Source organism: Chiloscyllium plagiosum, unplaced genomic scaffold (assembly GCF_037043375.1).
Source record: "Chiloscyllium plagiosum isolate Xiang-an unplaced genomic scaffold, Cpla_swu_hap1 HiC_scaffold_34, whole genome shotgun sequence".
Taxonomy (NCBI): domain Eukaryota; kingdom Metazoa; phylum Chordata; class Chondrichthyes; order Orectolobiformes; family Hemiscylliidae; genus Chiloscyllium; species Chiloscyllium plagiosum.
The window spans coordinates 11891078-11906134 of record NW_028270172.1 but is presented as its reverse complement, the minus strand read 5'-3'; the positions used below and the strand labels follow the sequence as shown (position 1 = coordinate 11906134).

Sequence of the window (15057 nt, the reverse complement as noted above, 5' to 3'; positions counted from 1 at the left end):
CTGCTGCCTCACAGTGCCAGAGACCTGGGTTCAATTCCCGCCTCAGGCGACTGTCTGTGTGGAGTTTGCACGTTCTCCCCGTGTCTGCGTGGGTTTCCTCCGGGTGCTCCAGTTTCCTCCCACCATCCAAAGATGTGCAGGGTCAGGTGAATTGGCCATACTAAATTGCCCGTAGTGTTAGGTAAGGGGTAAATGTAGGTGTATGGGTTGCGGGTCGGTGTGGACTTGTTGGGCCGAAGGGCCTGTTTCCACACTGTAATCTAATCTAAATCTAAAAGATATTGACAAAACTTGAAGTTTGGAAATCTGCAAGGGACCAAGTTTAAAAGCCTGTCAACACAATGAATATGCTTCTGTATCTATTGTTTATCCAACATCACACGCAGGCGCTTGATATAATTGTTCCTTTAAGAAAACGCAGCCAAGATGTTCCCTCTGCATCATGAAACATGTGATGTTGGAATGGGTCCAGTTCTGCCAGGCTGTTGCTGAAGGTGCCAACCATAGTCTGTTACCAACATCCACCTCGCATTCTGAGTTTACTTGGTCAGCAATGCTCTGAGCTTTGATGCAATTCATTGCTTTGGAGAGTAGCTTTTTTAAGCTGGGCCAGGGTGAAACATTAAAATGATGCTTCACTTGAACAGACCATTCAGCCGATTGTGTTTGTGCTGGGAATGCCATTCTGAGCTTGCTCAGATTCTAGTTTTGTACTGGTTTATTCATTAGTCACTGCATTTCAAAGTGTAGTTCACTGGACATTTTACAGACACTGTAATAGGAAAGATTTGTTTAGAAATGTGAATGTTTTTGGAAAATAGATAGCACAAGTTATCTGTCAAGGCTGGCACCTTTCTTGCCTTTCCAGAATGTCTGTGTGAAGGTAGATCAGGTAAGTAGCTGCAATAATGCCCAAACTGTTAGGCAGAGCTCATCAAGTAGAATCCCATCGCAATCAAGGAGGTTTGGAGTAGTAGGAAATGATTGCTAACTTTAAGAGGGGAGTTAGTGTGAAGTCTCGGAGTGTCTGGCTGTCAGTTTTCTTGAAACCAACCTTTGACATTCTGAATCAGAGTTGCAAGCTAAGCTACCATTTGGCAAGAATGGCATTTTGATATCAGTGGATTGAGGCGAAATTGGGGTCAAAGAATGCTGTAGTGATGGAAATAAGCCATTTTTAAAGATGGCTTCAAGTTTTATTTCAGAATGAAAGAGAACACTGCTTTTAACCATTTCACGATTGGGAAGGCTGCCAACCTCTAGGACTAGCGCTGGAGGGTTTATTTTTGGAAAGAGCTATCTAACATGCTTTCCATCTTGCCGTTGTAAATCAGGGAAAGGTTTGTACCATCTATAACCCAATGTAACTAAAATGTATTATAGCATGCATGGTAGTCACTCATGGAGATGTCAGTGCCAGCGATGCACTTAAGACAATTAAAGGTATCAGGTACGATGTTCCTTCAGTCCACCGCCAGTATTGATGCTGGCACATACAATAGCAAGGTTAACTGGAGTGGGTTGAATTGAGCAATATGCATGTTAGTCACATTGATTTAATTGTTAAAAGACTGAGGGAAATGCTTCGTGTTACTGTACTTTTCAAAGTTCATTTGTTAGAGAAGTAAAAAATGTATTTTGGTATTTACTTTTTCACAGGGTCACACAGATATTCTTGTAGGTGTTAAAGCTGAAATGGGCACACCTAAACTGGAGAGACTATACGAAGGCTTTTTGGAATTCTTTGTGGACTGGTAAGATGCTTGTCAAATGACAGACCTCAAGGCAAGCTCCACATTAATCCACTTAATTAATAAGGATCTGTCTGAAAAGATGTGAAGATCATGACAGGCATAAAAAAATTCCTGGTCTCTGTACCTCTGGACATGACAATTTGAATACAGGCCTGATAGGCCTCCCATCTCTCACCATCTGTGAACTTGTGGCTAAAGTAAAACCTGCTCGTTCCCAAGTCTCATCAAGTCCCCTTTCCCATCATCTCTCTGCATATTGAGCCTATTGGCTCTTGGCTAAACAATAGTTTACTTTTAAAATTCTCATCCTGTTTTCTAATTCATCCATTGCCTTATACATTCATATGATATAGGAGCAGAATTAGGCCATTCAGCCCATTGAATCTGCTCCGCCATTCAATCACCCCCATTTTCCTGCCTTCACTCTATATTTGTTCAACCCATTACAAATTAAAATTGCCTAACTCCTCCTTAAATTTACTCACTATCCCAGCATCCACCACATTTTGGGATAGTGAATTCCACCGATTCACAACCCTCTGGGAGAAGTAGTTTCTCCTCAACTCCTATATTTTAAATTTGCTACCCCTTACCCTAATGGCCTTGCCCCATCCTATCTCTGTAATGTCCTCAATTCCACATTCTGAGATAACTGTACACCTAACATTAGGCCTCTGAAGTGTCAACAGTTTTGATTGCCCTGCTGTTGATGTTCATGCCTTAATTTGGGACCTGGGTCCCAAGCCCAATTCTTACCTAAACCTAAATTCTTACCTTACCTATCTTTTAAAATGTCTTTTAAAAACATACTTTTTAGGATATAGGCCAGTCATAATTGGATCATGATTGTCACTAAACTATGTGGTTTGCAAGGCCATTTCAAAGGACAGCCAAGAGTCAATCACCTTACTGTGGGCCTGGAATCACATGTATTCATCAGGTAAGCCTAACATATATCCTTTCCTAAAGGATATTAGCAAGCCAAGTGGGTCTCTAGAACTATTGATTACTGTCATGATCGGAGCCAGGGTTATTAACTGAATTTGAATCTCGCCAGTTCCTGTGGTGGGATTTGAACCTATGTCCCCAGACCAATCATCTGAGCATATGGTTTACTAGTCCAGTTACATTACCACCATACCACCATTACCTTTTCTACCTCTACAGCCAATCTTTTGGCCCTTGTATGTGCAACAGTCTCAAATATTCCTACAGAGGACCTTTTTATATAGCTCTAAGTTGTTAGCAAGCGATTAATGAGCTTAACAACCACCTGATGAAAGAACAACGTTCTGCAAGCTAGTGATTCCAAATAAACCTGTTGGACTATACGTGGTGTTGTGTGATTTTTAACTTTGCACAATCCAGTTCAACACCGGCACCTCCAAATCATTACATTACATAGTGCACTGAACATGCATGTATGTGAATTGTACTTCTATGAATAATCCACTGGATGGTGATAGTGGAGTGCTTTCTAATGTTGATTGATTTCATTTAATATGTGAGACTGAAATGAGGGCTGGGATCAGCTGGAAGTTTTCTCTACCTATTTGAAGTCAAAGAGTTGACTGATAAATCAAAATGCAGTTTTTCATCATATCTGAACACAATATTATTGAGTTATTTTAAATATGATTTTCTTCACTAGCTCTGCCAATGCAACCCCTGAGTTTGAAGGGCGAGGAGGAGAAGATCTGGGCACAGAAATCGCCAACACCCTGTACAGAGTGTTTGATAACACCAGTACCTTGGATTTGAAGACACTGTGCATTACTCCCAGAGAACACTGCTGGATCCTGTATGTAGATGTACTGGTAGGTTTTCTTCAGAAAGCAGAAAATTGGAGTCATAAATTTAGAAAAATTAAAACGGATTTGTTTATGTAATGTCAGATTTGGGATTTAAAGACAGTAGTTTAATGCAGGAAAGGAACACTATTATTCAGCTTGCCAGGAGTTGAAGAGTTTGATATTGACCTTGGCTTTTTTTTTTAAATTAGAACTGGTTTATTTTAATGGGGTGACATCTGTCATGCAAAGTGAGACAGCACTGAAATTAGACTGTCCGATTGCTGCACACTCTGGGAAAGTATGGCACAGCTGTTGAATGATAGCTGGCATGATGCAAGATCTCGACTTGGGCACATTTGATCAAAGTCCTGCCTCAAAGCAGCCACACAGCCAATGCACCAAATTGCCTGACTTGGTCAAACACAATGGGTTCAGCAAGAAAGCTGAAGAAGAACGGGAATGATTTGCTGCCAGCCCTGACTCCTTGGGTCAATTTGTGTGTTCTCATGGTGACTGATGCTACCAAAAAAAATTAGCAATTTCAGCTAAATGTTTCTATCCCAGGGGAAAAAAACACTTTCTCCCAAAGAACCATGGACACCCGATCAGTGAATTGATTCTGCATATAACGTACGTACCACTATTGTAACCATCAAGTTGTCATGTCCAACCAATAGCATTCATTTTCTGTAGGAATATGGAATAAAAGGATAAAAAGTTGTTAACAAATGTCAACATCTTTAAAACATGTGGGTTATTTCCATGGCCAAAGCCTGACCATTAACATACTGAGAGTTACTATTGATCAAAAACTAAAACTGTCCTGTAAATTCTATGGCCACAAGAGTAGGTCAGAGGCTAGGATTGCTGCCTCATGTAGCTCACCTCCTGACTCCCAAAACCATTTTCCATTGGCAAGTCACTTGCCAATGGAAAATGGTTTTGGGAGTCAGGAGGTGAGCTACATGAGGCAGCAATCCTAGCCTCTGACCTACTCTTGTGGTATACTGTCTCCATGAGTGCCTCCAGCAATACTCAAGAAGCTTAACCCCATCCAAAACAAAGCAGTCTGTTTAATCTGCAATTCATCTCCTTCCTTATCAACTCACTTCCTCCACCATGACACCCAGCAGCAATAGAGTGTGCCTTCTACAACTTGTCAAGGCTGTTTAGATAGCACCCTGCAAAACTGTGACCATACCATCTAGAAGAATAAAGGCATCAGATGCATGGGAACACCACCTGAAAGTTTCCCTCTCGGCCTTATGCCATCCAGACTTGGAACTATATCACTATTCTCTCAACATTACTGGAACTCCCTCCCTAACAGCATTGTGGGTATATCCACATCCAAAAATCTGCAGCAATTCAGGAATCTGGTCTACCAGCACCTTTCAAGACAATTAGGAATTGGCAAGAAATACTGGCCTAGCCAGCGATACTTATTTCCCACTCAATAATGTAAAAAGAGGAGAATGGTAAGAATTAGATGCTTATCTCGGGATGAGATGTTCAGAATCCATACACACCATCATTGGGCTGAACTTAATGACAGTGATTCATGTATAGTAGTACATATGTGAATTAGAAACATTTTTGGGCATGCAAAATTGTGTCAAATTTCCAAGTTTTTATATATTAAAATGTACTACGAGACAAATTTTTTTTCCTGTAGAGTACAGAATTTGGAGAGCAATCGTTTTAGTCTGAAAATTTTGGTCTTTGCTCTTGCATCTTTTTGTTTGATCATTTTAACTTTTTCTTCAATAAATGTATATGAAAGTATAGTCTTTATTTCTGCAATGGGTTATGGATTAATGACAAGTAAATGATGTTTTGTGCATGATCAAAACATTCATATGGTTAGTGTGGCTAGCTATTATAGCTACAAAGCTTGGGCATTCTAGTGTGCATTCACATTTGCCCAATTCAATTCATTGACAGCTATGGTTGTGTTGTGTGCACTTTTCCTAATCTCTGTTCTGTCCTGCTTTAGGTTAATTTGTGCAATGCAGTAACTTTTTGCATGTTTTCACGTGTTTCCCCAACAAAGGACAATATGCTCAATAAGACTTGTTCTCTCCCCTCTGCCCTTTCTTTACAATCTGACTGTGTTTTACACAACCTTCCCAAGAGTACATTTTGAAAAGGCTAGGCCATAATATACAACTTTTGTTAACTTTAAGTTGTCTGTTTTTCAGTTGTTGGAGTGTGGTGGAAACCTTTTTGATGCAATCTCTCTAGCAGTCAAAGCAGCACTTCATAATACTAGGTAAGAATTGGATTCATGTGTTTTGTGTCCTGGGCAACATTCCCTTTTAAGCTACTAGGCCACACAGCTGTTCATAGGCCTGTGCAGCAGCAGAAAAAAATTGGAGAAAAGATCTATCTCAGGGGCACTGCCAAAAGTAATTTAGATCACCAGTTATTATTAAACATAGTACCACTTGCACTGAATGAACTGTGTAAATTTTGTTGTATTTTTGGAATGTATGCTATGTCCCTTTTAATAACATGTAGGATATAATCATGCATATGGTATCTTCAGCCTTTTGGGGACAAAAAGCACTGTGGGTTTTTGCTTTAGGAAAGATGTGAATGGTGCGTTGGAGAGAGTGAAGAAGAGATTTGTAAGAATCTTATAAAGTTAGACTGGGGATGTTGGGACTTGTTTCATTGGAAAGAAAAGTCATGAGTGGGTTGGACAGAGTAGACAGGGAGAAACTGTTCCCTTACATAAAAGCATCAACAACGAGAGGGCGCAGGTATAATTTACAAAAAATGAAATGTAATGTAGGAAGAAAACATTTTCATACAAAGGATATGGGCTAAATGCTGGCAAATGGGACTAGATTACTTTAGGATGTCTGGTTCATCATAGACGAGTTGGACTGAAGGGAGTGTTTCTATGCTGTACATCTCTATGATCCTCCAACAAGCAATTAGGGTCTGGATCACGCTATCTGGTCGTGTGGTTGAGCTAGGTTCAATTGAGGCATTCAGGATGATTATTTGTATAGGATCAATATTCAGCGTCATGGGTTTAAGGCAGAAAAATAGCACTGAGTCGTTACACTCATTCAAAAGAGTTGCTGCAGACACTGGGCTGAATGACCATTTGGTGCATCATACTTCTGTGATACTGCATGAGCACCAGAATCATTAACTATATAAGAACATTCATCAAGGGCAGCATACCAATCCTTAATCCCATGTCCAGGTTGTTGCTCTGTTTATACCTGCAAGATAATGGTGTCACATAAGCAGTTGGGATTATATTAGCATTTACACTATCAATCCTGACCACTGACCGAATTGATTAATCTTTTTATACCAAATCGTAAAAACTCGATTCATAAGCCAAGGGTTGGTTGTTTACTCTCTCTCCGATTTACCTTCTCAAGATGACCCACTGTACTTGCCTTCCTTGTGTGTTTAGCACATTTTCTCTGATATAGCTGTTTATGAACTGGCAACACTTAAAATAGCAGCCGTCAAACTTTAAAGTGTCAGTTGCTACTTATTTGTACTTTTTGGATTGCAAAAACAGTTCAGGTGTGCCTCCGAAATGCAGCATCATCTTACTGACTATAAACTTACAAGACTTAACATCACTATGAACCAGTGGCATTCATTTAGGATCAGATTTCAAGATTGTTAATGAATTAACAGTGTTAAATATCCAGTCTGTTGGATGGCTTGAAATTAAATACTTGTAGTTAGAAATGTCTCCAGAACTTCATCGATATTGTGCTTAAGAGCTGCTGTGGATGAATTTGTAGCTTTGTCTTTCTCTGAAAGCTTTGAGATAATTTGCTGAAATGCTAGAGTAATGAACATCCATATGGAAACCCAATAACCATTCCCCCTGGATTCCGGGCTCCTGGTTACATGTTGGTAGTGCTTCCTGAGCCAGTTGGTTTAAATCTCACTTTCTTTGATCTCAGACAAACATGTGTCTGTCTTATATTTGTGTGTGCTCTAACGTATCTCAATTTTCTATTGTTTATCATTTTACAAAATAACTCCTGTAGGTACTCGTGCAGAGAAGTTGGCTGAAAGACCACTTCTTTACAAAAAGGAGATAAAGTACAACGTAACCATTTTCACTTTATTTTCTCCATCTTTTCAAGAATTCCAAAAGTCCGAGTGCTCGAAGATGATGAGGGTGCCAAGGAAATTGAGCTCTCTGATGATCCATATGACTGCATTCGACTCAATGTGGAAAATGTACCTTGCATAGTCACTTTAAGCAAAGTAAGATAAACCTACTTTTATGTACAAATATCTTGCACAAAGCCTTTTAAGTAAATGACCTCTTACTGATTGCATATAAAATTGGTATTGAAATACAGCTATTATCTTCATGTTTAAGTTATGTAATTAAAATTGTATTACAACCAACTTCTAAAGAAGCATTTGATTAAAAATTGACTTTTCAAAAGATTACTCATTCAATGGATAGCAGTTTTGTTTAAAACCTAGGTGCTCTGTGGAAGGTATTGTGCAGGGACTGATTTCCACTAATTCCTGTAGCTTTTTTCAAAAAAAAATTCTCCCTTTAAAAGGTAAATGGTGAGGATAATTAATGAGGATTTGTTTGAAAGATTTTGAGAATGGAAGTGAATGGTCTTCTGGCTATTTAAAAGCCTTTGAATGGTCAGGTAATGCAGGACAACATAAAGGTGAGCAGGTAAGTGCCACAAGAAGGAATCAATTGAGGTGTTCAAGAGGGTATTGGATGATTATTTGGATAGAAACGGTGTGCACAGATATGGGGCAAAAGCTGGAAATTCGGATGAGGGAAAAGAATCATGCAGGCATGCTGGGCTGAATGGCCTCTTACTGCACCATAACAATTGTATGAAAATTGAATGAGCAGATGTGCTTGTTCCATCTTTCAGTGAGATTAATATAAGCTGCAATGTTGAGTTGATCTGTCACTTTGTTATTAACCCCTTTAAATACCCCTTTTCGTTTTTATCAGGCCTCTGCCAAAACCAATCCAATTAGAAGTTGATTAGAGGCCATTGTATAATGTATCTGTTAGTAAAATGTGACCTCTATGAACAGAGGTGATAAAAGTGTGCCTGCCCATTAGTATCAGGAAATATTAGGAACATTTTCAAGCCTGTGTCTGAAATGCCACACACATGAAAAGCCACTCGATGTCTTTAGCACTCAGAAACCAACTTTACACTTTACTAACACTGCTTCACTTAGCAACACTTGTTGACCAAAGAAATTTCCATGCCAGCATTTAATTTTCAGTGCTGAAGACATTTAGGAAGATTAAGTTCTAAAATTCCTTTACCCAGAAAAGGCTGCATCGAAATGGTCTTGCCCTAATCAGAAGTATGTTTCCTTGTATTTTTTTCAAAATATTTTGTGTTAAGAGATTGCCATGTTTTCTGCTGCCATAGTTTGATACACAGCATAATATTTACAGAACAAATCATCTATATTGATTCAGTGTTGTGCATTAAAGTGAGAGATACTACTCAGTATGACAGCAGAGAAGAGGCCCAGGCTTCTTGAAGCATTCAGCTGTCAGCACTGAGGTACGCGAGAGCCATTGCTGCATCGGAACTGTCAGCCCCAAATTTCAGTCGGTGTTCCCACTGGAGGTCATTATCCACAGTACTTACCAAATTGCATTAGGTCATCAAAGATAGCAACAGGGATAGACCACGTAGCCTGCTTCGCTATTCAATAAGATCATGGCTTCCAAACCCTGACTACCTTACTACCCAAACCTATTCATTAACTGAGCAACAGGAACCCTCTGAGCTATAGAATTCCCAAGATGCACAATCCTGTGAGTGAAGACCTTTCTCCTCATCTTTGTCCACAACAGCCACCACTTATCCTGAGGTTGTGACCCTTTTAGACTCTCCAGCTGGCGGAGGCAGCCACTCCATATTGCGTTAAACATATCGCTGATGTTGCTTGCTTTCCATAGATCGGTCACAGGCACGTAGTTGACGCCACTTCGCAGGAGGAAGCGTGCTGCATGGCCAGCCTGTTGGTTTCAGTCACCAGCAAAGGGACCAGCACTTGCTTCAGGAAAGTTGGAGGAGGCAGTTTGGATCCAGAAAGTATCTTTGAAATGTTAGAGGTATGAATCAAGACGTTAATTAAATGCTTGGGTTTGGGGTCAGTTGCCTTTACTTTCATCCTTTTGTTTGTTGTTTTGGGCTTTGACATTGCCATCAAAATCCTGCTGTGCAGTTTGATTGTTGTCAGCTAATTAAGCTTTGTTTGAGCATAAAGGCGAACAAAATCCTATTGGCTTCATATCACCATTTGTCATTTCCTAAATGAAAGGATGATTGGTTGACCATCAGGACAGCTCAATTATTTGCTACGTGGTGTGCAAGTATATTACAGGTAGAAATGTCTGCACATACCTCCTCCCTCTCCCTTCTCTGTGAAAGTAGTTCACTCACATTTGATGGTTCTTTTCGACCCAGTGTGGATCATGTAACACCAGCTCAATGATGGTCTTCACACTTGAACGGGCTCACCATCAAGCCAGCAGACAAAGGGGGCGCAGTGGTAGTCTGGCGCACTGACCTCTACATCGCTGAAGCCAAACGCCATCTCGAGGACACCTCTTCCTACCGCCCCCTTGACCATGACCCCACCCCCCATCACCAAACCATCATCTCCCAGACCATACAGAACCTCATCACCTCAGGAGATCTCCCACCCACAGCTTCCAACCTCATAGTCCGGGAACCCCGCACTGCCCGGTTCTACCTCCTTCCCAAGATCCACAAGCCTGACCACCATGGCCGACCCATTGTCTCAGCATGCTCCTGCCCCACTGAACTCATCTCTACCTACCTCGACACTGTCCTATCCCCCCTAGTCCAGGAACTCCCCACATACGTTCGAGACACCACCCACGCCCTCCACCTCCTCCAAGACTTCCGTTTCCCCGGCCCCCAACGCCTCATCTTCACCATGGATATCCAATCCCTCTACACCTCCATCCGCCATGACCAGGGCCTCCAAGCCCTCCGTTTTTTCCTCTCCAGACGTTCCCAACAGTACCCCTCCACCAACACTCTCATTCGTTTGGCCGAACTGGTCCTCACCCTTAACAATTTCTCCTTTGAATCCTCCCACTTCCTCCAGACCAAAGGGGTAGCCATGGGCACACGTATGGGCCCCAGCTATGCCTGTCTCTTTGTTGGCTACGTAGAGCAGTTGATCTTCCGTAATTACACCGACACCACTCCCCACCTCTTCCTCCGCTACATTGATGACTGCATTGGCGCCACCTTGTGCTCCCGCAAGGAGGTTGAGCAATTCATCAACTTCACCAACACACTCCAACCTGACCTTAAATTTACCTGGACCATCTCTGACACCTCCCTCCCCTTCCTGGACCTCTCCATCTCCATCAGTGACGACCGACTTGACACTGACATTTTCTACAAACCCACCGACTCCCACAGCTACCTGGATTACACCTCTTCCCACCCTACCTCTTGCAAAAATGCCATCCCGTATTCCCAATTCCTCCGCCTCCGCCGTATCTGCTTCCAGGAGGAGCAGTTCCACCATAGAACACACCAGATGGCCTCCTTCTTTAGAGACCGCAATTTCCCTTCCCACGTGGTTAAAGATGCCCTCCAACGCATCTCGTCTATATCCCGCACCTCCGCCCTCAGACCCCACCCCTCCAACTGTAACAAGGACAGAACGCCCCTGGTGCTCACCTTCCACCCTACCAACCTTCGCATAAACCAAATCATCCACCGACATTTCCGCCACCTTCAAACAGACCCCACCACCAGGGATATATTTCCCTCTCCGCCTTCCGCAAAGACCGTTCCCTCCGTGACTACCTGGTCAGGTCCACGCCCCCCTACGACCCACCCTCCCATCCTGGCACTTTCCCCTGCCACCGCAGGAACTGTAAAACCTGCGCCCACACCTCCTCCCTCACCTCTATCCAAGGCCCTAAAGGAGCCTTCCACAGCCATCAAAGTTTTACCTGCACATCCACTAATATCATTTATTGTATCTGTTGCTCCCGATGCGGTCTCCTCTACATTGGGGAGACTGGGCGCCTCCTAGCAGAGCGCTTTAGGGAACATCTCCGAGACACCCGCACCAATTAACCAAACCGCCCCGTGGCTCAACATTTCAACTCCCCCTCCCACTCTGCCGAGGATATGGAGGTGCTGGGCCTCCTCCACCGCCGCTCCCTCACCACCAGACGCATGGAAGAAGAACGCCTCATCTTCCGCCTCGGAACATTTCAACCCCAGGGCATCAATGTGGATTTCAACAGCTTCCTCATTTCCCCTTCCCCCACCTCATCCTAGTTTCTAACCTCCAGCAACATGATCCCCTTGACTTGTCCGACCTGCCCAGGTCCTTTTCCACCTATCCACTCCACCCTCTCCTCCCTGACCTATCACCTTCATCTCCTCCCCCACTGACCTATTGTACTCTATGCTACTCTATCCCCACCCCCACCCTCCTCTAGCTTATCTCTCCACGCTTCAGGCTCTCTGCCTTTATTCCTGATGAAGGGCTTTTGCCCGAAACGTCGATTTTGCCTGTCCTCGGATGCTGCCTGAATTGCTGTGCTCTTCCAGCACCACTGATCCAGAATCTGGTTTCCAGCATCTGCAGTCATTGTTTTTACCTACCTGACTGCTGGAAATGTGCAGCTACAGCCAAACTCCATTGTCAGAGGAAGACTATCTGTGAGTGTTGTAGAGGGTCGAATATAATTACTTCTGCTATTGCTTCTTCCACTGAACTGAGCCCCCCTGTGCTCCCATCCCCCAGTTAGTATTTCAAATTTTTATCTGTTTCTCTTCGACAAATCTCAAATCTAACGGTGGGTTAAAAGTGAATCACAATGTGTTGCTCATGTGCAGTAACTGTTAACAATGCCGGGCAGCCTTTTGTTTCTGTCACTGAGTGAGTAACAGCATTGGTCATGATGGTGTTCAAAACTAGCATGCATTCTGCTGCCTCAGCTTACAATGTTCATAGTGGTAATGGTGGAATTGCCATTCCACCTGGCAGCTGAAGACATCCAGTTGTTTTTTTTGTTTTAACTTGTAAGCTCAGTTTGCCAGTTCTTGTGTCCAGAATGTTCATTCTTTTCAGTGTCACTTTGATTTGGACACTCGCTTCAAGATGCCAACATAATTTGGTTTCCTACATAACTTACAACTTAATATAGCTGTCCAACTCAATGTTTTCACTGTTGAAATAATAATCACCTGCACAGTTAAAAAGACCCCCCTGGCCCCCACTCCAAATTAATAATTTTAAGCTTCCTAATCCGGACTGCTGGTGTGTTTGAACTTTGGAAGTAAATGCATGCTTTCAATGGAGTGAAAGCACCTGAGAAGTGGAGATTATGGATTCCCATCATGCTACGATGTGAATTAAACCCTCCTACACTCTATTTGAATATTGGCATATTGGAACTGTTACTAACAAAATGCTATTGTACAAAAGCTGCATTAGGTTATTGCTTGAACAATACTTGAGGGTAAAGAACTATCAAGTGATATTACAGGAAATTTGGTCTGTTTAATGGTGGAGGTTTGTGCTTGTGGTGAGACCATGCAGTTGGTGGTGGGGTTAGAGAAATCACGGGGAAAAGGAGCCTCATTGAGGTTAAAGAGGTTGAGCTTGAGGGAATCTGTGCTCTGTGCACAGTCTCTAATGGAATCTCTCTTTCTTGATGTTTCTCTGTTGACTTAACTTGACCGATGAGTCAACATCCTGTAATGTGAGATTTATAATTGTGTCGAAGGACTAAGGAAGTGGGTTTTCAAATAGGCTATGGAACTTTCAATGCCAAGATGGAAAATCACTCTTAAATATAACTTTTTTTTATTACTCCAGGTTAAGTTAATCTTTCCTCGTACTTTGTTTTCCCCTGCTCTCCCTCCCCACCCCCACCCCCCTGCCCCGCTATCTCTCTCTGCCCCCTCCCTCTCACTTTCTCTCGCCCACCTATTACGCTCCCCTTCTTTCCTACCCTCCCCCTCTCAGACAGGAAACCGAGTTGGAAAAGCGTTGCATATATCTTTACAAACCGCTTTGGAGAAAGAAGAAAGTTTAGGAAAGAAACGTCAAAAAGTTGGATTTCTTGGTTGACTTCTGCACTGTACTTTTTTCTAATAAAAGATTATTTAAAATGTTTGTGCGGCTGAAGAGAATTTACTGTATTTAATTTGGGAAGTTTATATTTTTCCCAACAATTAATTGTACGTTATAAAAATTGGGACTTGTATCTTTTGATATACTACTTTGGAGGCATATTACCTGCATGATTGGAAAGTGTTATATATACTTGCCTCATGCTGAAAAAGGCATCTTCCTTTTGAAACAAGGTTAGACTAATTGACTATCAGGAGCAGTCAGTGTCAGCATGATATTACTTCCTACTGTTGTCCCTGTGGACTGCAATTTCTCCACCTTAAGGATATTCTTCAATTTAGAATCTCTGACTCAAGCATGTGTTGAAAATCCACAAAGGATTTTCATTATCTTGGTTAGTACCAGCTTCTTAAGCTGAGTCCTTGTGTTCTAATTGACACTGCCACTCAATCAATACTCATTTCTGTGACTAATTGATTTGCCCTCCTAGCGCCCAGTGAGAATCCTCTTTGCATATTGTATATTACATCTGATGTTTGTGGAGAGTGGCAGATAAATCAAGGTATTTTGTATTCTTCATTGCACTCAACAAACTGCCTAAATTATGCAAGTTTCATTGATATCTATCTCTAATGACTCTTTAGCCCTTTCTCTCTTTCCTCTCGCCCTCATTCCCTCTCCTGCTCACTTACCCCTCTCAATCTTGGCTGCTCACACCCATATCTTTCATACTCCTTTCTCACTCTCATATCCTGCTTCCTGCCTTGCACACCTTGTCAGGGCGTGGACCTGACAATGGAGTCACCGAGGGAATGGTCTTTCTGGAAAGTGGATAGGGGTGGGGAGGGTAATATATCTCTGGTTCATGGTCCCCACCAAGCCACTCTCCCCTCCCACCATCTTCCCCCGCCACCGCAGGAATTGCAAAACCTGTGTCTGCACCTCCCACCTCACCTTATCCAAGGCCCCAAAGGAGCCTTGCATATATATGAGTTTTACCTGCACTTCCACATTTACTGTATGTGTTGCTCCTGAAGTGGTCTCCTCTACATTGGAGAGATAAGGCGCCTACTTGCAGAGTGCTTCAGAGAACATCTCCGGGACACCCGCACCAACCAACCCCACGGCCGAACACTTCAACTCCCCCTTCCACTCCGCCAGAGACATGCAGGTCCTATGCATCCTCCATCGCCACTCCCTTACCACCCGATGCCTGGAGGAAGAACGTCTCAGCTTCTGCCTTCACTGCATCAGTGTGGATTTTGCCAGTTTCCTCATTCCTCCAAGACCCCCACCTTATCCCAGTTACAACCTTCCAGCTCGGCACCTCCCTCGTGACCTGTCCATCTTCCTTCCCACCT

The 15057-nt window shown here is 42.7% G+C and overlaps 1 protein-coding gene across 2 annotated transcripts in view; it reads left to right on the top strand.

Moving 5' to 3' along the window:
* exosc7 (exosome component 7) overlaps positions 1-13738 on the top strand; it is a 28111-nt gene extending 14373 nt beyond the window's left edge. The window contains exons 3-8 of one of the 2 annotated variants that reach the window (XM_087978489.1): positions 1660-1754; positions 3406-3571; positions 5749-5819; positions 7681-7804; positions 9510-9665; positions 13593-13738. In XM_087978489.1, coding sequence (XP_087834615.1) covers positions 1660-1754; positions 3406-3571; positions 5749-5819; positions 7681-7804; positions 9510-9665; positions 13593-13658 — 678 coding nt within the window. In that variant the 3' untranslated portion in view covers positions 13659-13738. Of the gene's footprint in view, positions 1-1659; positions 1755-3405; positions 3572-5748; positions 5820-7680; positions 7805-9509; positions 9666-13588 lie in introns of both variants that reach the window. The other variant, XM_043719575.2, reaches the window with a different exon arrangement.
* The last annotated feature ends 1319 nt before the right edge of the window (positions 13739-15057 follow it).